Source organism: Erpetoichthys calabaricus, chromosome 9, assembly GCF_900747795.2.
Source record: "Erpetoichthys calabaricus chromosome 9, fErpCal1.3, whole genome shotgun sequence".
Classification (NCBI taxonomy): domain Eukaryota; kingdom Metazoa; phylum Chordata; class Cladistia; order Polypteriformes; family Polypteridae; genus Erpetoichthys; species Erpetoichthys calabaricus.
Window position 1 is genome coordinate 48188711 of NC_041402.2, and position 23984 is coordinate 48212694.

The 23984-nt window shown below is 38.4% G+C and overlaps 1 protein-coding gene across 2 annotated transcripts in view; it reads left to right on the forward strand.

Annotated features, from left to right (window-relative positions):
• Nucleotides 1-23984, forward strand: part of necab2 (N-terminal EF-hand calcium binding protein 2) — a 434935-nt gene that overhangs the window by 325678 nt on the left and 85273 nt on the right. For both annotated transcript variants that reach the window (XM_051932366.1, XM_028809612.2), the window contains exons 6-7: nt 3925-4061; nt 9550-9674. In XM_051932366.1, the coding sequence (XP_051788326.1) occupies nt 3925-4061; nt 9550-9674 (262 nt within the window). The remainder of the gene's footprint in view (nt 1-3924; nt 4062-9549; nt 9675-23984) is intronic.

Below are 23984 nucleotides of genomic sequence, written 5' to 3' on the forward strand. Positions count from 1 at the left end.
AGTCCTATCCACTTATTTCATCCAAGAAAACATCAAGTCGAGTTTTGAAAATCCCCAACATCTTACTGTCTGCCACACTACTTGGTAGCTTATTCCAAATGTCTATTGTTCTTTGTGTAAAGAAAAACTTCCTTTTGTGCGAAATTTACCCTTAACAAGTTTCCAACTGTGTCCCCATGTTCTTGATGAACTCATTTTAAAATAACAGTCTTGATCCACTGTACTAATTCCCTTCATAATTTTAAACACTTCATTCATGTCACCTCTTAATCTTGTTTTGCTTAAACTGTAAAGGCTCAGCTCTTTTAATCTTTCGTCATAATTCAACCCCTGTAGCCCTGGAATCAGCCTAGTCACTCTTGAAAGCACAGAAAGCAAAAAGGAATCTTGATTTTCATAAGGGTCTCTTCAATGAGTTTGCCGCTGACATGAGATGTGCCCAGTGCAGGCGAAGGGCACTGTCATGCGTTTTTGGCAATTTCAATATGGACAGGGATAGTTTTGTAAATGATAATGAACACAACAATGTGAACAGGGATTGATTTCATTTAAAAACTCATGGTAGTGCATGGACATAGCTTTAGTGTCTAAATGAGTGTGGAGTTATGTTACAGTCTTTCAGGAAGATGTTGTTAATTAATTTTGACATCCTGGTTCTGTCCTGTTATTTTGCTAATTTTATTTCTTATCATTCACTCATCATTCTGCATCCGTAATTTGCAATGAGAGCTGGCATCCTGTGTCTACTTCCTTGACGTGTTGCCAGACAGCGAGGTGCATCATGTCATATTTCCACTCTTTCACTATTAAAAAAGCAATGCACATTGAGAAGTGCCCAAGAAAGGAATGACATTACCGGGAGATTTAGCATTCAAATGCATAAAAGAAAATAAAAACTTGCTGGCTTTGGATTAAAAAGCAAAAACTTTTAACAAATGGTGACACTCACTACACCATTTGTCAAACAGGACATCTTTACAGGCTTTTTGGACACCAGTCTCAATGTTTGATTGCATTTGGTGGAAGCACAGGGTGAAGGGTGTCCTTGTCAATATTTTATCAGCAAAATAACATGTTCTTACTTTTTTGCTATCCATGGGCCCCCTATTATATCTGTGCCTGGGGTGTCATTCCCAATAGAGTGTAACTGCTATCTATAATACCTAGGATATTACTCATGTCACACCTACTGGTGTTACTCACAGAATACCCACTCAATGGAGTCACTTTCAACATACTCATTCCAAGGCATCACTTGCATATAATAATAAAATACATTGCATTTTTCATTCTAACAGATGGCACAACTGACACTAAAGGAAGTTTTATGTATAAGCAAAGTACTAGGAATAAAAAATAGACTGATAGAGATGGCATTAATCCCACTTCAGTTAATTGAGTGTCACACAGAGGGAGTAGCTTATAGTATGACCACCATTAAGAAGAGGTCTCAAATTCTTGTACCCAGAGGACAGAGTACCTTCTCTATAACTGTTAGAAAAATCTGTTTTTTAGATGATTTATTCCTGGTCTTATTTTGCTGCATTAATGAGAGCAGATCACCAAAATGTTTAAACCTTCCAAACAGGATTAGTGTTCCTCAATATTAGTCTTATGTGTTATGTCCACAAGGGGGCGCCAGAAAGCCCCAAACCACAGACACAGTAGTACAGCACACACTATACAAATAAAATAAAGGATTTTTATTCTACCAATGCACTTTCTACAATCACCTCTCTAGTAATAAGCCACAAATAACAGTAAATCACAATTCTTCCTCCTTCTCTCCTCTGCCAAATGTCACCTGCTCCCTTCTGACTCTGAGTCATAAGGAAAGTAGGGAGGACCTCACCCAACAGCACCCTCTCTCGTTCCCCAGGGCTGCCCTTCCGGATTCTATCTGTCAAGCACCCTTGCGGGGAATTCCAGCTGGGTTCCCATACGAGGACCACTGCCACCTGGCGTATGGGGGATGGAACCTCTCCTAACTCTCAGCTTCTGCTGGTCCATCCAATATATTAGTCCGGCCGAGTGTAGAGTTATTTCCTTGTCCAACCAGCCATCCCATCTGTCCTTCCGTTTTGGCTTCCCATCTCGGTAATAACACATCCTCCTTCGTGGCTGAGAGGGCCCATTTTCCTCCTACAGTGCATTTGCTCATATTCCTTCTCCATGCTGCTATTGTAGTCACCATGTATGTCTATCTGACCTTCTTTCTGTTTGTTTGAAACAACATGGCTCCAAGTAGACCAGTTTTGTTAAAGTATCACACTTATTCTTCAAGGAAATTTGCTGGAAAAGTTCCATATTCATTGAAATGTTTCAAATAGAGCACACTATACAAATTTTTGACATTTCAAAATCTCCCTTTAGAAACCAAGAAACATCCTGTGTGACTTAATTTACTGTTCCAAATTTACCTTAAGGGGAATTACATCAGCTTATGTATTTTACTGATCTGACAGCCACTCTTGATAACAAAAAAGATCCCCAATACAAGTTAGTCAGATGTCATCCTGTTATTTGAAGTTACTTAACCATAAAATGAAGAAAAAACATGCAAAATCATTATCTGGAGATGAATAAAAGAAGCATGGGATTACATAAGTATCATTCTGTAAGCACAGATTTCACAAATACCTGTATGTACTCTGTATTTCAAGTATGTCGCACTAAAACCAACCTCACAGCTTCATTATCTGTTAACTGTAATGATACAGCATTTATCTGACACTTTCACTTCATCAGCAAAGTTCAAGACCCCCTCTCCATCATGGTCTGAAGCAACCAACGATTTTACCTTGAGACTTCAACAGAGATTTTAATTCTTCATTTGGTACTTTTTTTCAAAAATGTTATCTTTAAGATATTTGAACTACAGTTAGTCATGTGACCAATACCAATAGGACATCAATCGATGCCAGTTTCACATCACTTGAATTACAATGTGCTCAACATACAAACTACTGAACCACCACATGCTTATTTATTTTTCTTTTCCAATCCTTTATATTTAGAACATTCTTTGGCATTTTATTGATGTGAAGGGGACATTGACAGCCCTCACAATCTTTTGAATGTTCGTGTAAATTTGTTTGATATTGAATGTTGCATTTTCATGTAAATTCATTTGATATTAAATGTTGAATTGTACTTTAATTTAAGTTTTGTGTAACATGATATTCGACTGGGGCAGCACAGTTAAAGATTGGTAGTGCTGCTCTCTTGCACGTTCTCCCATTGTCCATGTGGATTTACTCCAGATGATCTGGTTTCTTTCCACAGTCCAGATATGTAGGTTAAGTGAATTGGTGATGCTAAACTGGGCCTTGTGTGTGTGTGTGTGTGTGTGTGTGTGTGTGTGTGTGTGTGTGTGTGTCCAGGCAGTATTACTGCCTTGTGTCCAATTTGTGCTGGAATAGGCTCCTGCTGCCCCAACACCCTGCTCTAGATAAGTGTTTTTTTTAAAGATGGATGGATGGATGTATTATGTTTGACTAACAAACCGCATGAATTACTGTATGTAGACTGGCAAGCTTCTTCTCAGTGTCCTACTGGGCCATTCATTATGTGACTGAAAGTTGTAAAATCATACCACTTACTGTAAGTTTGACCTTCCATAGTTAAGAAATTCTGCTCTGATGAAGTGCAAAGTAGACAATACATTCACTTAGATCAGAGTATCCATTTTCACTTGGAATACCCAAAGTCCTCTGCCTCTCCAGAACTCTTATCAGGCTTCTCTGGGTTTCCCAGACATTGCCTCCCTTTGTGGGCTACCAGACTTTTCAAGGTCATTTGCATGGCTTTATTCATTGATAAATATTATGTAATATTTATTCCTTGGGTTTATTGCCTTACTTGTACTTTTTTCAAGTTATTGGCAAATGCTTCCAATCTCTCTTGTTGTTACTTGTTTTCCAGGTTTATGAGCGAGGCACCAATGTGGACCAGTTTGTGACACGCTTCTTGTTAAAAGAGACTGCCAATCAGATTCAGTCACTGCTGAATTCTGTGGAGAGTGCTGTGGATGCCATAGATGAGCAGACCTCTCAGTCCAGGTAAGCTATGCAATCTGGGACCCTGCTAGCAGGTATTGAGAAAACTGCCAATCCATAAATTGGACTGAACACTGAACTTCTGGTGTTTTTGGTCCAGCATGTCAGAAATATAACATCCAGGTTTAGTTCATGTATTTGTACAGAGGCATTTCATCAAAGATACAAAACACCTGCTGGAGGGTGCTTTGCATTTTTGGTACAGTGCTGATACCAACCCAAGATAACTTCCCAGGGCATAGTTATACATATAGGTACAGTGCTCATTTCAGGCCAATTTAATTTGACATGCATTTCTTTAGAATGTGTGAGGAAGCCCACACAGACATGGGAAGAATATCCAGTCTCAATGAAGACATGAACTGTGGCATGATTCAAACTAGATCACTGGAGTTGCGAGGCAGCATCAATAACCACTGTTCTACTGTACAAAACTTAAATTAAATTATACTGGACATTTATTACATTAGGTGGTGGTGCAGTGGGTATCACCACTGCCTCCCAGCTTCATTCCTCTGGTCTAACTCCTGACCCAGGCACTGTTGGTGAGTTTTTCTTCAGGCATGTTAGCTTTTTGAAATATGCCAAAAAACACTCATATGATGTTAATTGGTGATTCGGATTTAGCCCAAATTACTGGTACCACGTCAACCCTGAACTGGACAAAGAAGATTTGCAAATGATAGTACTATTTAATGAAAGAATATATATTATTAAAATAAATCCATCAACAACAACAACATTTATTTATATAGCACATTTTCATATAAAAAGTAGCTCAAAGTGCTTTACAAAATGAAGAAAAGAAAAATAAAAGACAAAATAAGAAATTAAAATAAGACAACATTAATTAACATAGAAAAGAGTAGGGTCCGATGGCCAGGGGGGACAGAAAAAACAAAAAAAAACTCCAGACGGCTGGAGAAAAAAATAAAATCTTCAGGGGTTCCAGGCCACGAGACCGCCCAGTCCCCTCTGGGCATTCTACCTAACATAAATGAAATAGTCCTCTTTGTATTTAGGGTTCTCACGGAAGGACTTGATGATGATGGTCATACAGACTTCTGTCTTTTAATCCATCCATCATTGTTGGAACATCATGGTGCTTTGAGTAGATGCGCCACCACCAAAAGGACACCGGAAAGGAAACAGAAGAGAGAGTAGGGGTTAGTACAGATTTTAGAGCCACCATGAATAGTTATTATAATGAATTGGATATACAGAGATTAAGTTACAGTGAAGTTATGAGAAGGCCATGTTAAAATAATGTGTTTTCAGCAGTTAAAGTGCTCCACTGTATTAGCCTGGTGAATTCCTATTTATGTGCCTGTGTCATACCCTCTGCTCTGGCTGTGTTGGCCAGACAAACCAAAGCTTATGTTCAACGTGATCTCTCGACATCAGCCTCTGAGAGGGAAAAGCCAAGGTGTTGGGACTGCAGTGTGGCAAGCTGCCTTGTTAAGGACACTTGGGAGCACAAACCACAGTAAATGTGCACATCTGGATGAGCCAAATTAAAAAGAGATATTCTAAATACATTAAATAAAAGGAGGTGTATTACTAAATCTGAGAGTCAGTGAAAATTTCCAAGGGTAAAACGGAAAAATAACTAATCAGGCAGAGGCGTCTAAAAGACAAGACAAAAGCAGAATTCAAAATTTCAGATTTTTCATTTTCACCCTTATGTTTCATAGATGACTCTGAGTGTGCTACAGATGGTCTGTGCGCTTTTGACATAATAAGTGTTCATTTTATATTATCCCTTACACCAACATCACGTGTTCAGACAAGGCAATGTGATGACTTACTCCAGATCTTTAAAATTCTCTGAGGTAATGATAAAAGTTGATCCAGTAGAATTTTTTCATCTATGTAGTGAGTGTTATTTTTGAGTGAGATTTGCAGTTAAACTGGAAAACATTTCCACACATAAAGGGCCTGAAACCAACTATCAAGTAGCACAGAGCTCAATGAACTCAATGACCTTTTCTCTTTCAAAAATGTTTTTTAATTCTTTGAAATTAGAATAAAATTTTTTTTAAAAAGGTACCATAGTAGGAGGAGTGGGTGGCACGGCCATGTCATGGGATAACTGAAAATTCTAATGGTCTCACTAGATGCCAGTGTAGTGTTTTTGTACATAATGATTATAATGAAACATGTTTTACTTATTAATGATTAATGTAATTAACACTAATGGTCCCCTTATGTGTGGTAAGTGTACTGACACAAGAATGGCTGCTGTCGCATCATCTAGGTGAACATTACATATTGGTGGTGGTTGAAGTGGCTCCCCACTCACTATGTATTTTGTTTGGCAGAAAAGTGCTATGTAAATGTAATTAGTTATTTAAATTGTTGTTGTTAACCAAAGTACAATACAGTTTGGTTCAGTACTTTAAATAGAGGAATAGCAGTTTAGAGAGAAATGGACAGGGTTGTTCAGAGTTTGCTTTGTGCCACGTTTTATTTCTTGGATTAAACCCTGAAGATTCTTATCAAATGTTTTGTGGTGACAACAGGAATTCTCAGATTTTTTTTCTACTCCTGTTCAATTGGACAGTGGCACAGAGGTATCTTCTATATCCATAGGCTATCTCAGACGTGCAAGCAGAAGTGCAGAAATCTAAAGTGCAAAAGAATCAAACTGATGTGATTGCTGCTTGAGAGGCCATAGAGATAAGAAGATGAGTAGGAGTCAGAACTGAGAATTGACTATGCTGGAAAAGAAAGATAATATTAAATACCCATAAAAGCAAAAATATGAACAGAAGGCAATGAAGCGAACACAATTAATTGGATTTTGAGGAGGGCTAGAGGTACCACTAAAGAAACAGCCAGGCGTATACTAATTTAAAAAGCCAGACAAGATGGCTGGATAATTATTCTTGCAACTTAATTTATTTCAGCCTGTCAAAGGACTATAAGCACTGTTTCCTGCAATGCTCCAAGAATTTCAAAGCCTTTCCTTTTTTTTGGCCAAGCCCTTCTCTCCGTGAATGTGATTTTATATATATATATATATATATATATATATATATATATATATATATATATATATATATATATATATATATATATATAATATGTGTGTGTTTACTGTACTCGTGGAGGAGTTTTCTGGAGAGACAGACCGCACGGTACACCTCTACTGTTATATTATAGAATGTTATGGAAGATTTTCAACTATTTCACTTCAGGTTTCCTTTCAGTTGAATGTTGTTTATTTTGAAACAATTTACCCAAAAACATATTTATTTGAAGGGGTGGCATCATTTGACACTGGTTTTATTTCCACTCAGAGCTTGGATTTCTTCAGCTATTCCAAAGACTGTTACAATGATAGCCAACTGTAAATTGGCACCATGTAAATGCCAATTCTGTGCCCTGCCATGGTCTGGCATTATACAAGGGGGTTGTCTCTGCCTTATGCATGTTACTTCTAAGGTAGACCTCTCTTCCTGACACCCTGAAGAGGAAAAAAGACAGTATATTAAATGGACATATGAATTTGCATTTTAGCACTGTGTGGTGATCGTCAGTGCTAACCAATGATTTCTAGTTTTAGAAGGACACCTCTCTTTATCCATACCAGAATGGAGATTGTGCCACTGCACTGTTTATAGGCTCCACTGCAGCTGGTACTGAAGTTTCTATTTGAATATGGAATTCAAGCTCACACTGTTGCTGACTCAGTGCAAAACAAGTATTGGACTTGGGTCCACCCACTTTCTTTATTGTCATGCCCTATAACTTAGGTTTTTAAAATTTATTTTTCTTCAAATGAAAATTAGTCTAAACTGCATATACGCCATTTAATATGCATTTCCCTTAATTAAAATGTCAGTTGATTATGAACTTACACAGCAAAATCACCAGTGTTAACTTTTCACTAGAGATGTTTGCTTAACTCCTAAAAAAGTATTTGCAAAGTGCATATATGGATGCATTTGCATAACAAGGTTTAGAAAATAAGATTAACAAAATGCTGCCAGTCACAGCTACTCAAAACATGTGACATTAACAGGAGGCTAGTAACTCACTGAAGTTGCTTAGCACTCCTGTTAAGCTCTACTAAATTGATTCATGTGATACACTGGAAAGAGTCGTTCAAAAAGAATTGTTCATGAACTACTGTTAGGTTATGTCTTGTGAACAATGTCTCGACAAACAGTTGTTTTAGGTTTTATTAAGAAAAGGAAACAAACAGAAGTGCAAAATGTGCCAGAGTTTTATATTATACTGAAAATTTCAGTGATGCAAGTGAAATGGCAAGTGAAAACCACGCTGCTAGCTGTGTTCACTTTAGTAATGTGTGGGGAAACAACACTACAGTACTACTGAATGTTCTAGAAAACTGACAAGCACCCAGCAGCTAAATGCCAAAGGATTAGCAAGGTCACGGATTTGTGTGATATCCATTAGCCACCAACTCAATCCGTATTAAAGTTTCCAACTTATGTTAGAACCAGTAAGGTGCACAGCTTTGTGGCTCATTGATACAGCAGTACTATAATAATTACAGTTGTCCTGAAACTTAAAGTTGAAATTGCGGAAACAGCCAAATAGAGCATGAAATGTGTGGTCATAAGAAAATTGTGCATATGCAAGGTATTTCTAAAGGCAAGATGGGTGAGAAATCCAAAAGGAGGCCATACATACCTACACTCACTCGCCAGTTTAAACCTAACATGTGTCAAAGGGTGTGGAAGGAAGCTAGAGTACTCTGAGAAATACCTGCAAGCAGTAGAAGATTACCCAACCTCAACAAAGATATTAATTGGATTAGGAACTGAAACCTGGCCCAAAAAAGTATAAGGCCACTGTACCTCCAGATCTTTAAAGTCTGAGAGAAGTCATGTGCAAAGTTAACACAATTACAACTCCATCCTAGGGTTGGCTGGGTGCACCACATTGGCATGACAGCCAGCCGACTATTGACTAAAATCAGCCCCTAGACCAGGCCACAGGTCTCACAAACTACAGTCTAACTTGGTTCTTGCCTACAGAGTAGTTAGTGGGTCAGAACCTGTGTATATGGAGATATTTATGAGGTCCTTTCCCCCTTCCAGGCTACTCAGGTCTGCTGATGAACAAAGTCTGGTGATGCCACCTCTTCATGGTATTAATGCCAGAATCCCTGAAACCTATGAAAAAAGTCATAATCGCACCTCGTCAGCAGCATCTTTGTTTTGCAGATGTGTCAATCAGTGCAAGCAGCAACCAGCCTGCTATCCCATCCTCCACTGACATATCTGAAGTTCTCCCAGCTCAAGTCTCCTTTTCTGGGTGTGAGGTGCCTGAAGTTGTATAGGGTAAATAATATATTGTTACTTGGAACACATCCATTTCATGTGTGTTCCATGTCTACAACGAAATGTAGGGTGACAGGAAATGCGATGCAAGAAATGTTGAACAACACATAACTAAAACAGAAAGAAAGTCGTGTATGTTCACCTCATTTTCATTTCCTTTGTATTCTCTTTTGCAGGCATTGTCAAAGCAAAGAGAGTCATGTTGTAACAGACCGCTGGTACAACAGCAAGGTTCCTGACTATCCTCCCAACAACAGAGTTATGGCTAAGGAGCAGAAGAGGAACATCCAGCCTAGTAAAGGTAGGCCAAAATAACTAATCCAGACATGTAATGCAAGCTTGTTTGCTCTCTTAAGTGACCTCTGATGGATCTTCTGACTCATGATCCAGCATTATAACCTACTGCAGAGTTACACTTGACCAGATCTGTTGTTGCCTTTCAATGTTTTCAGATTAACAAAGTAGACATTTATTGTGTTGTGAATATCATATGTCACCTAATGCCAAGGGCACCTTCTGCTTTCTGCCTTCAGCCCAGGTAGATCAAAAACCACAATGTCTCATCTCAGACCTCTCAGTCTGTAATGATCTTGTTGCTACTTTGTGTTTCATTTTTCTTGAATATCATTGCATATTTATTTTACTGTAACTTCAGTGTATTTGTTTTCCTTTGCTGGGATTTGTGGTCTCAAACCCGATTTTTTGAATTCCCTTTGGCTGCTGTCTGCTTTGCTGCACTACTAATCCTGCCTACCTGACTCAATTATCTTTATGATGCACTCAACTTATCTGAAATGAATAAGTCTGAGGTGAATATAGGCAACCCATATAAGTATAAAATACCTCAACTGGCTAATCTCACAAATGTCTGTCTGCTCCATCTTGGCCTTCTACATCCCAACACACTCCAGCTCACTGCAAATTTCTTTTCCATTTTCCTCTATTTTTCTGGTATGTTTTGTCGCCACACTGGGTTAGCAGTACATATTGGCACTAAGTCACTAAACCACCAATTTAAACTAGTCTCTACTATACTCTAATGAGCCATTAAATGCTATCCTGTCACTCCATGACAGTGCAGCAATCTTGTGTTGATAATAAGAGATATACTTTATTGACAGTAAATGGACACTTCCTCTGCAGGGACTTTTTTTAGAAACCCAGGAGCTATTGTAGCATTCCCACCACATGAATTCAGGCCATTTGTAGTTTCTAGAACTTTTTTTAGCTCCTACTTCAGGGAATGTACTCTTCGTTCAGTCAGAAACTATAATGGATGAGGCTCAGGTGATGAATTGTGCTTATTGGTTGACCACAAGCACTGGCGACAGGTTAGAAATTTCTTAGTAGTTTGGACTTTGGAGAGTTATTGGTGAAGATAGAGCACTGCACCCCATCACTTTTCATAACCATCTTCCTGGTGCACTGCTTTGAAGGAATAAGGTGTGGGCATCGGTTGTGAACTCTCAAACATGCTTAGCTTTGCACTACATCACTCCTCTTCACAATGCACATTTCTTGCATACAGGTTTTAGTTTTTGTTGTGCGGAAGGAACCGATGGGGACCTCAGGTGTTCCAAAGTCCCACATCCTGTGTGGAAAACATCTAAAGTATACTGTGACAGGAAGTGTCCTGGTGGCAGCTCTCCTGCACACACAAAAATAACAAAGGAGGCCGGAAATTAGCAACATGGTGACTTCATTGAATACAGAAATACTCAAAAGGAGGTGTTACACAAAGGTGAAAATACAAAATTCAAATATACAGAAATAAAACAACAGGACATGTGACCTTCTAGACCTAACAAGGTATGCATCTTTTTTGCCAGAGTAATAAATAACACTGTATTTTTACAGTACCTACTCATTTTCTCTTAAGTAACAAGACTTTAAGAAAAGCTTTCTTTGGTCTTCATTACACTTCTAAAGCATCAGTAGATAAGTTATTCATCTCTGTGCAATGTGACATATTAAAACCCCTTTGATATACTGGAAAAATTCCTTGTTAATATAAAGGATTTCCAAGTTTTATAATTATGTATGCAATATCAAGAGAAATCTGTCTCTCTTAAGCCACCTCTGACTGCTCCAAAATTAAGTTATTTTAGTAGATCACATTGCATAGATGAATAATCGCTGTACTGAGGCTTTGTAAGTATTACTAACATCAAAAGAAGTCTTGGTAAGGTCGTATTAGATAGATAGATAGATAGATAGATAGATAGATAGATAGATAGATAGATAGATAGATAGATAGATAGATAGATAGATAGATAGATAGATAGATAGATAGATAGATAGATAGATAGATAGATAGATAGATAGATAGATAGATAGATAGATAGATAGATAGATAGATAGATACTTTATTAATCCCAATGGGAAATTCACATTCTTCAGCAGCAGCATACTGATACAATAAATAATATTAAATTAAAGAATTATAATAATGCAGGTGAAAAACAGACAATAACTATGTATAATGTTAAATGTTAACGTTTACCCCCCCCCCCCCCCCCCCCCCAAATGATGGAATTAAAGAGTCGCATAGTTTGGGGGAGATAGTTTTTACTTAATTTACTTAATTTTTACTTAATTTACTTAATAGTAAATGAGTAAAAATGCATTTTTTCTCTTTTACCTTCTCTCTCTCTCTCTTTTTTCTGAATCTTGGTCTCTCTTCCTCTACTAGCTGAGAGTTTATCCAAAATTCTATCCTTAATTGTCTTTAGACAATGAGAAATGATAAACCTCATCAAGAGGTCACTTCCAGCCAAGACTCAGAATCTCTTCTGAGATCAGGGCAGAGTCCTTCATTTGCTCTTCAACACCAGGTTTGATTTCCCTTATAGCAACTCCTGGTGTATCTGCATCCCTAGGACTTTAGTTGTCAGTAAGGTTTCCAGGAGAGCTCCCTACTGGCCTCTTCCATTAGAATGACAGCAGAACAGGGCTGTATCATGTTTAATGACGAGATAGGGTTGTCACTTATGGCATTTCCTATCTAGCCTCACTTTCTCTTTATTTAGAGGGTGGACATCCTTGCCCATTGTTGGGCCACCACTCCCTATTCCTCATTGGGAACATTCCATGCTTTCACCTAGTTCACTCTCTTTCTCATCCTCGTTCTAGGGAACCCAGTAGACATATCACCATCTGGCAACTGTTCTGCCTCCACAATGGTATCTGCAGAACTTCTCCTACTGTCAGTGTGGCTCTATTTGTTTCTTATATTACCTAGCCATGTTCAGTGCCATCTTGTGGCATTTGCTCCTGGCACCTTCTAACAATATAGAAGGGTTGCACAGAACATTTTGCAGTATAATTTTTTAATTGAAAGCAATTTTCTTTAGAATTATTTGAACAAACCTATAGAATAAATAAAGGTATTCACTTCACTTGTCCTAATCTCCATCAACTTCAGTAGCCATGTAGCAGTGAAATACCAAAACAGGTATCCCCCTCTAGTGCCAGTCTGAACCATACACTTGTGGACATTTCTTCTCGCTGCACTCTTACTATTTATTGTAATTGCTGTTTTGTGGTCAACAGGCCTTTCCCAGTGACGTTTTTCTATCTAATTATCTCCATATGCCTTCTATTTTGCATTGCTCTTGTGACACATTGCTGTCTAATTGGTATGGTGGCAAAAAGAGAAAAAAATATTTTAATGCAGATATAAGCTACAAGCCTCATTAACAGAGGAGACAATTCTTTAGAATTTGTTTCATTTGAACATATTCTAGAAATAAGCTTTTATTAGTTGTAGATGCCCTCTTCTGAGGAAAGAAAATATTAAATTCAGGAGATCCATGCACAGCATGTTGCAAAACATTCATCCATCCATTATCCATCCATCCATTTTCCAACCCGCTATATCCTAACACAGGGTCACGGGGGTCTGCTGGAGCCAATCCCAGCCAACACAGGGCACAAGGCAGGAAACAAACCCCGGGCAGGGTGCCAGCCTACTGTAGTGTACACACACACACACACACACACACACACACCCGCACACACCCACACCAAGCACACACTAGGGACAATTTAGAATCGCATTGCACCTAACCTGCATGTCTTTGGACTGTGGGAGGAAACCGGAGTACCTGGAGGAAACCCATGCAGACACGGGGAGAACATGCAAACTCCACGCAGGGAGGACCTGGGAAGTGAACCCGGGTCTCCTAACTGCAAGGCATCAGTGCTAGCACTGCAAGATAAAAAGAATAATTTGGATGTATAACTTCAGGAGGCCGTTTGTGTATGTAGCAAACAGGAGGCCCTTGGCTAAAATTGCAATTCAGGCTTGCCTCATATTGACTAAGAGGCTTCATCACAGCTCACTTACTTACTGTAGGTCCGTAAAATGAACAGTTTCCAAAATAATAATATAATAGTAGTTTCCCTTCTATTTGGGTCACTATTTAGAATGAAATGGACTTTCCTAGAAAATCTTTACATGGATTTGTTTTACTTTCCAGTTGTTTAATATTGCTAGATTTAATTCCCTGTCTTCATTTTCAGGCTAATTGATTTTATCTTTTGAGACTGATGTTAGTAATTAGTTTCTGATCACCGATCGCATATGAACAGAGACATTCCACATAAAGTATTGTGCCTAAAGAGACTGCAGAAATTTGCCATTCACAACAAATATATGGCATATATTTTTTTTTGTTGGCAAGTATAAATAGCTAATCTTAAATGTAACACAATAAATTCAGTTGCATAATTTTAAATTATATGAAGTAATGCAGATCGGAAGAAAGTTTAAACTGGCAGTTGCACAGAACACAGGAAAGTGGGTTAAGCAAGATATGTTTGAGTTTATCCCCCAAACCTCCACACGTATGTTTTATGTGTGGTCAGTGGAAGGAACTGCAGGTCCACAGCATGAAATGTCCTTGCTTAATTGAAACAAATGGCAAACAGAAGGTATGCTCAGTGGCACCAAACAAGTGAAAATTCAGGTCATTGGTTCAGGGACCTTTCTTAGCTGATAAAGCCTGTGAAAGTCACAGTGGGAAGGACTTGCATTCTGTGGTGCATTCTATAAATGAGTGATCCCTTCTGGGAACTGCGTTGTATGTAGTGGTGTTACCAGAAGGAGCAGAGTCAATTGCCCTCACTGGGCATCTTCTCACCACTATGGAGGGAACAAAATAGCATAAGGTTAGCGCCCAGCGCCCCCTCTTGACTACGGGTGGAAGTACATACCTTAGAAGAGCACAGAGAATGATTGCCTGACAAGAATGCATGCATTGAGTTACTGTGAAATTTGGAAGGTGAGATGAACTGTTCCTTTAAACATTCTTTGACACTCCTTATGACAGTCTGGGTTGGCTCCACTTTTCCTGGTCACCTCCGGGAGCATCTTGAACCCAGAACCTTTGATAGTCATAAACCGAGATGAACCAGGCAAATGAGGACTCATACATTCAGCAAGAGGTTGGTGCAAAGGCGCCAAGTGCTTTTATTAAAATCCATGAACAGTGTCCCATAGTGCTGTGCAAATGATCTTCACTAAATAAATAAATAATCCATAAAACAATGAATAGTCCATGAGTTAAAATCCACCCATAAAGCCAGAGATTAAACATCAGTCATTAGGACCTAAATCTTTCTCCTATCTTCTTTAAACTGAGCCCAGGGCAACTCTCTCTCTGTCTCCCTAACTCACCCATAGCTTGCTCAGCTAGCGGAGACTCCAGCAGATGCAGTTGTTCTTATCGGTCCTCGCTCGGGCTTGGTTGTCTTTCCATCTTCCTTCTCGCACACCCTTGGATCCCTGAAGAAGACTCGACCACCATTGAGCCCACTCCTCTGAAAAATCAGAGGTAACAATCTGCCCCTCTTTTGCAGGGCTAAGGATTGCTCTGTATCTCTCACTCGTACAATGGCTCTGCTCAGGCACCTGATACTGCTCACTCATGGTATTCTCAGCTGCTCTCGTTCTATTTTTTCATCTGATTCCCTTTCTCTGTCATGCAGGCTCCCTTATATCCTACCAGATTGGGTACAGGTGTGGTCCCCCACCTACTCCAAGGTATGAATGATGCACCTGACTGATCTGCTTGCGTTTGTACGTGAATACATGATCAACCAAGCACCCCAGTCAACCCTGAAGCGAGTGTTGGCATGCGTACACCCACACCTGTTCGGAGCCTGCATGCTCCAGGACCTAATTTTTTATTTAAAAATCATGCTTTGGCCCGGACCTCTTATCACACTCCTGTCATCCTGAATTGGATGGAGCAGGTATGAAAGTTGATTGATGTATGTGTGAGGCATAAACAGATGTTAAAGGAATTTCCAAAATGCAGCAGACTGTAGGAGGGGTGTCTCATCTGTCTGGACAGGGCTACTATTTAAAATGACATCCTTGCTGATCTTACTAATGATGATTTCCTGCTGTTCCTTCTTTAAGATGCTTGTGAGTTCTGCAATCCAGTTGTGTTATTTAACATAATGGCACTGAAACCTTATTATTGACCCCAAATTTGATTATATATAAGCAACATAAACTTGCGTAATATTTCTTCTACACCTGTGGTGTGCTGGGCAAGCAACATCACTTGAAGAGATGCCCACCTAATCAACTAAATGGGCAAGGTCAGTTATGTGACACACTCTGACACCCGTAGAGGAGTAGAGAATTAAAACTAAACTAAACTGTCATTATGAACGATGTCATGCTTCCTGTCTCTGACATACCTAATATTGAAGAGTTTCGGTCAATGAATTACTCAGCAGAAATGTGTTAAGAAACACTACAGGGGCTTATTTTTACCAATGGCTATATGCCTGCCTAATGCCTCATTATTTATAACTGTGACTTCCAAGTCAGAATTTTTCTTTCTTTTTAATTTTCTTTCTTATTAGTCATTCATGTGTGTGTTCAGACCATGGTGTGTGTGTGTGTGTCTGTCTGTCTATCTATCTATCTATCTATCTATCTATCTATCTATCTATCTATCTATCTATCTATCTATCTATCTATCTATCTATCTATCTATCTATCTAATGTGTTATTAGATTTTTGTGGGTCACAAATGTCCTTCTGCTTTTACTTTCACTGACTGATTTAATCGAACTGGAGTTGATAAATTCCAAAAATCAAGCTGTGTGACATATAGGATGGGGACAGTAAAGCTATGAGTCTCCTGTCATAGGTATGAATATCCACAGACACCATCAGAAAAGTGCAGGCACTGCAAAATTGGGCCTCACAAATCGGTATTGCTTCTATAATCTGATCCAAATGACACATTTTAGTCAGATTTTATTTAATACTAGAAAATGTCAGTATGCCAGCCTAACAGTCACAACTCAAACTGTGCATGTGTTTCACTTGAGTTCTGTGCTTTTCATTACATTTGTTTTACACTTAACTTTTAAATCAAATATTCCCGGGTTTGGCAGACGTGGGCTGTTCAAAGTATATTGTGTAGCAGCAGCAAGCACAAGATAAGAAGGGGCTGCTGATCAAGTTTCTCCACTGGACTCAGTGTTTCACAGGGCTCGCTTGATTGCCTATCGCCCTCTTACATTTTAATTGGTTCTGCACCCTGCTGGGATATGTCAGGCAGGTACTTATTAAAGGCTCTTCTAGTCTGCACCACTTTGCCCTCTTGCAGCCTGGCAGCTGACAGCCTGCACCAGGTGGAACAAAATCAGATTGAGGGAGTTTTTTGGGAAGGCATTCTGACTGAAAATGTCAGCAGACTTTGAACAGAAAAATAATTAGGAGGCTAAAATTAGGAATGAAAGGTGGAAGTGTCCATAGGCCTTTGTGGTACTAGTGGTACTAGGGCCCAACTTGAAATGTAGTCAGGTGCTTCTATAGCTCTTGCAGGATGTTGCCCCTACTAACTCTTTTTAAAAGGCAGGAATGCTATTACATTACTGCCTTTCAAATTTGACTTTTAAAGAGGCCAAGTGTCCAGATCTCTAGGAGATGCTCAAAATTCTCCTTTCAAGCGGGAATTCAAACTCATCAAATGCAGGGATGTGCAGTCTTACAGTCGAGACAGATTTCCAGTTCAGCAAAATTAGTAGATCTTGCTAAAGTTGCATAGTTCATTTAAAGTAACCTGGAAGTCCACTACTGGCAATAATATTTTTGACAAAACTGAAATGTTCTTTACCATGTTTGTTCCACAACAAACAATTAAGCAAGAATTATAAACAAAAGTGAGACTTCTTTGTGCACATAAAGTAGCAACTAATTTCAAGACTGGCTAGAATGTAAATTTGTGGCCACTGTAGCCCTTCAAAACACAAACTGAATATCTCCATTTCCGTGACTTCTTGAAAATACAGAATTCAATCAGCACCATGGACAGATCCATTAATAACTGTTAGGCATCCAGTGCTACATTCAATAAGCGTTGTGTTTAGTTGTTACGGTAGTGATCATTTCCAAGAAGTAGTTTGGTAAAATTCTGTAGGGTTTTATTGTTGCAGTCTTTGCACTGTTTCAGTAAGAGGGCAGGGGAAAACAGTGTAAAAGTTGTGGTTTTTGAGCACCAGTTTATGATGACATATTCTCAACTGTATTGAGTTCAGTCTATTCAATCATGAAGGTGATGAAAAAGGTCCAGTACAAGCTGTTGGGAATTTCTCTAGATCAGCACAAAATAGTCCTACTGAATAAAATATAAACAGACTAACATTCAAAGATATGTCTGCTGTTGTCAGTTTTCACCCTGTAGAGGCCAGAAGATAAATGCACAAATACTGTATCGAAAGAGTCAGCACCAAAATTTGTTTTCCTGAATTAACTGTATGTATCATTCTTATACTACAAACGTTAACCTGGGGTGGTGATGGCAAACTATATGTTGAGATGATAGAGTAGAGCGCAGTGGATTGTGCCAATATTAGAAGAAGTAGGAATTATTTTTTCTAAACTTTGCATCAGTTTCATTGATCTGTTTAAACATGGGGATTGTGATTACACAATAATTAGCCCTATTGTCTTACAGCTCCAGACACTGTCTATTTGCCATTTGCACATTGCTCCAATGTCAATGTTGGTTTTCCTCTAGTCTCATTGTTTTTTCTCACACATTGCAAAGATGTGTTCTGTTGAATGGCATAAGTAAGTTTTCCATTGTGGGAGTGTACATGAGTGTGCAAATTCAAGAAGTAGGTAAATAGAAGATCATTACATGTTAAAAGATACTACTTTCTATCATTCCATATGATCTAAGCTGTATTCATGTTCTCAGGTGTTTTTGTAAATAAGGACCATGAGGAACACCTGTATGTTAGACAGACTGCTATGGAGTAAGATCACCGTCAAAAATAACTCGTAATAATTTAAGCCAAATTCACATTTCACACTGTGTCAATTACGCTTGCCCTTCTGAAAGTTACGCTTGCACTTCTGAAAATTACACTTGCGCTTCTGTAGTACTAGAGTGTTGTACCATGTTAGCCATTATGAATGTAGCGAGAAGTCAAGCAAAATTACACCTTTTATTGGCTAACTAAAAAGATTACAATATGCAAGCCTGAAGAAGGGGCCTGAGTTGCCTCGAAAGCTTGCATATTGTAATCTCTTTAGTTAGCCAATAAAAGGTGTCATTTTGCTTGACTTCTCACTACTTGCACTTCTAAAAATTACGAGTACAATTCTCAGGCGTGAACAAACTGTCAAAAATACATCATTGGAGGTACAAGGCATTCGCTATCGATGAAGAAACAATCAATTTTTGTTACTAAGCATGTGCTACAGAGGTAGAATACCTGAGTTATTTCTTACAGCAGACATACTTCATGCTTAGCCCCCTTACAGTGGCTCCAAAGGGCAAAACACAAAAAACAAAGTAAAACCAACACAATGAAATTACTTAAAAAATGACAACATGCAATTAACAATAAAAAGTGAGAGCATGAAATTAACAAATTGATGGCAGTGCATTTTAAACTTCACGTAATGTCTTAACCAAGTGTCCAGATGTTTGTTGTTGCAGAATGTTCCCAACCTTCAGATTTCGGCACTCTTGGTCATAGATTTGGGTTTGGGGTGGGACGTGCTTCCCGCAGGATAGGATTATATACAAAACAGACGTAAAGATCGGGGGCTTTGCACAATATAAACTTCTGAAGCAGCCCCCTCGTGACGGCACTGCTTTTAAGTGAGTGTTGTTTTTTTTTGTTGTTGTTGTTTTTTTAACGCTCACAATTTTGCTATGGAAGTACTGAGTTAGATTAACAACTGAGTGTGGATAATGTTATGCCCTTATATTGGAGGAATATTTAGGACAAAAATAAATAAGCAAAAAAAATCAAAACCTGTGAATTATGACAATAAATACATAATAACATTAAATATGGGAATTTGCAAGTTCTCCACTTGTCTGCAGGGGTTTCTCCCATGGTGCAAAGACATGCAGGTTAGGTGCTTTTGTATGTTCGCCCTGAGCTGGACTGGCACCCTGTGCTGGCTGGGATAGGCTCCGGAGGACTGTTTAGGGCTAAGCAGGTTTGAAAATGACTGACTGACATAAAGGAATAAGGAACAAGAGGCATACTTCCTGACCTATTTAATTATTTATACTTGCATTCCAGTTGTTATTATTTATTTAGTGTCACATTTGACAACACTTTTATTTATTTTCATTTTATTTATTTATTTGTGCATTTGTCCATGTCCAATTTCTAAACCCACTTTAACCTGAGTATAGGCAGAGTCACAGGCAAGCTGGAGCCTATCCCGGGAAGTATAAAGCTCTTTTCTTTTATTTTTGGTTTCTTTCCTTTTGTCTGTGCCAGTTAAATATCACATAATCGCATTCATCAGATTACAGTGTGCCAACTTTGCCAGTCAGCATGACCCATGTAACCATGTTGAGACAAGAAAAACTCAACTGAAATTTTAAAAAGGCATCCATCTTGTTACAAAGTTATTAAAATTAGTGTGGTCCAGTGCCATTTTACCATTTGCAATGGCAACTGAGCATCACAGTGAAACCTATTCATTGGATATGGCAAGTTTGCCAGCCAATTTGACCCATGAACTCACTTTGGGCCAGGCAAATCTCAGCTGCAACATAAAAAAGGAATCTTGTCACAAAGCTATGAAAATAAGGGTGGCAAAATGCAGCGCCTGCTAAATATTAAAGTTAATCCTAGTCAGTAAAATGGGAATGTGACAAATTTGCAAGTCAGTTTGAGACAGGTAGTCACATTGGTCTTTGCAAAACTCAACTGCAACCTAACAAAGGCATCTGCATTTTCTCAAAACTGTGACAACTAGGGTGGTCCAACACCATTTAACCTTTTAAAGTGCCCATTAAACATCACAGTTAACTTCCTTCATTGCCAAGTTTGCCAGTCAGTCTGACTCATGTAACCGCACTGGGACAGCAAAACTCATCTGCACTTTAACAAGGGTATTCACTTTTCTCAGAAAATTACAGTGGATCAATGGCATACAACCCTGTATAATGCCAGTCGAGCATCACATTGAAATCTGTTCATTAGATATACAGTATGGGAAAATGACAAATTTGCCAGTCCATTTGACCCATGTACCCAAAGTTCAACTGCATCTTAACAAAGGCATCTTTCTTTTCTCAAAACTAGTGTAGCCCAATGCCATCTAACCCTCTGCAGTGCCCATTAAACATCTAATTCCATTCACTAGATATGGGAATGTGCCAACTTTGCCTGTCAATATGACCCATGTACCCAACTCATATATAACAAAGGCATCATCTGTCTTGTCACAAAGCCGTGAAAATGAGGGTTGCTCAACATCACTTAACGCTTTACTTTGCCCATAAGTACATCTTACTCATTAGATATAACAGTGTGCTACATTTGTCATTCAGCTGGGAAAAAACTGAACTGCCCTTTAATAAAAGCACCTGTCTTGTTGCAAAACTTTGAAAATTAAGTTGGTCCAATTTGATGTAACTCCTTTGTATCCGATCAAGTAGGAAATGTGGAAAACTGATTTCTTATTTCAAATAAAGGGCCTGTTTTAGTGATGCATTTTAATATCTTCTTAGGCTTCAGAATATTATGATTGGCTCTTAAAGCTGAATAAGTAACTGCTTTAAACAAGTTATGTAAATAAGAATCTGGCAGGAAGCAAATAACTTCAGGTTCACATGAAACGGTCACGTTCTCCCCATGTCTCAGTGGGCTTTATGCCACACCTCCCGAAGACTCACAGGTCAAGTAAATAGAGGGTCCAATGGTGCAACCCCGTAATGGATTAGCGTCACAGCCAGAGCTGATTGCCCATGGATGTTCACTAAATGCTGTTAGGGAAAACTCCAGTCCCTGAGTTAGATCACAAACACACAACACCGAGGTGGCAATTGAACCGACAACCAAAGCTTTAGCCTGTATATATGGAGAAGGGTCGCTGTCAAAAGTAACTCCATTGTTCCTCCTTTCTGGCACATGCTTACTGTAGTAACAAAAATCAATTGTTTCTTCTTCGATAGAGAATGCCTTGTGTGTCATGTGACGCGTGTTTGATAGTTTGTTCATGTTTGAGAATTGTACTCGGAATTTTCAGAAGCACATAACTTTCAGAAGTGCAAGTGTAATTGACACGTGTGCAATGTAAATTTGACTTAATGTATTACGAGTTATTTTTGACAGTGATCTTACTCCATAGACTGCTTATGTTACTTTTCGCAACTTGAAGGTAACTTAACCCACCAAAACAATTTTATATTAACAGACAGATTTCATTTTACAGAAAACCTGCTAGTTTTGAATGTACACTTGTAATTTGATAATGCAGAGTGAGATAAAGACATTTGAAGAAATTCTCAGGTAAAAAATCCTTAATGTTTGATACATTATATAGCTCTACACTAAATTTTTGATATACTGCATCCCCCATAGTTGCATTCAGTAACAAATTTTAGTTGTAATAAGAATGAAGTAAAATTTCTGCATCTTTATCTCTAACATTTATGGAATATTTCTCTTATGAAAATGCACTTGTGATGCTGTTTGCTACATGAGAGCTCTCAAGCAAGTGATTATTTAGATACTGTCAACTTGAGCGGCAGTTCCTTTAAACCACATTCTTTTTCCTTAAACACCATTTGACACGCAATTAGCATTAGCTCTGTTTTTCACAGCTTTGTTCATAAATGTATGTCATCCATATACTGCATTTTAACCAAAATTAGAAAGTTAGAGAGTGTTTCATTTCATGTGACTGTAAGGATGTCTGAGGATCATCTAAGGATCATCTAAGATCATCAGAGGAGCTTCAATCTCTGTTCCTTTGTACAGTAAGGTAACAGGTAAATAATAATTGATAATAATAAATTATTTAAGACTCCCCACCCCAAGAATACAAATTTTGTTCATACATAAAGGGAGGGGAAGAGGAGTATTACTGCCAGCCAGCATCATAAGTTGACCAAGAAGTAAGTGATACACCACATCGAGGCAGCAGGGAGGACTTTTAAAGTATCTGAGTTACTTCTCCATTTTTTAGCAGTTGTAAGATGCTCATTAACAAAGCAGATTGTCTGGTGTTTATAGCAGAAGCCAAATTATAATGCTCAATAAAACTGTAAGCATCCATATGGGTCTTAAACTGGGAAGCTAAACACTACTTGGTGATTTAATAACTCATAGAAAATGTGTCTGTAATTAAATACATTTTCAGGATCCAAAAATGGAAGTCAAAAAATAAAATGGGACTGATGCGCATCTGGTACCCTCCCAAGCAGTATGGAGGACACCAGGCAATGGTGACACCTCATGGTGCTAATTGTTTGTCACTCATAACAGAACAATTTAAAAAAAAAAAAGCAAAAGCAGTTTAAAAAACAAAATAACAAAAATCACAGAAAGAAAACACACTCTCAGTCTACTGTGTCCCAGCTTTAATATGTGGCTTGGCAACATTCTGTACCACCAATAAGGCTTATGGCCATCAAACCACATCCGATAAATAGACTGACTAAATTATTCCTTTATTTTTGATTATCTGTTTGTGATAACTTTGAATTGTGTTTTGTTGCATTGTTTTATTTTTGTTTATATATACATTGACAAATTCAAAGTACTTGCGTCATACGACTGTGCAAATATATTAGGTACATTTGGAATCAATCACTGACAGTACATTTTGAAAAAGTGTTTGCAATATCCTCCCGAAAACCTGAGAACTGTAAATAATGTTGAACCCAAATCACCTGGAACTTTTTAAACATTTTAGTTCCATATTGAATTGCTTTGTCCATAATTCTTTTCAACAGTGAATAAATTGATTGGAATAGAATATTGTGCAAACTGTTGGAACACTGCACTCAAATATTTAGTCCAGAAGTGTGCAGAAGTAGTAAGCAGCACCAAGTCCCAGTAACATTAGTTCCACGCACAGATAACCGTTCATTAGTTGTCCATGCTAAAGCATCTCCATGTCGAGAAGGCAATCAAAAGCCAAACCAAAGTCATCATGTTTTACTGATCAAAAGACAAGGCTCTGATTAAAAACCCCCACAGTGATCCACCCCTACATACAATTATTTTTCCAAAGTTGCATTGCTTTACTTTATTTTAAATTGAAATACATTTGAAATAGACCTGAAACAAGTGATTCTTTATGCAACCACAA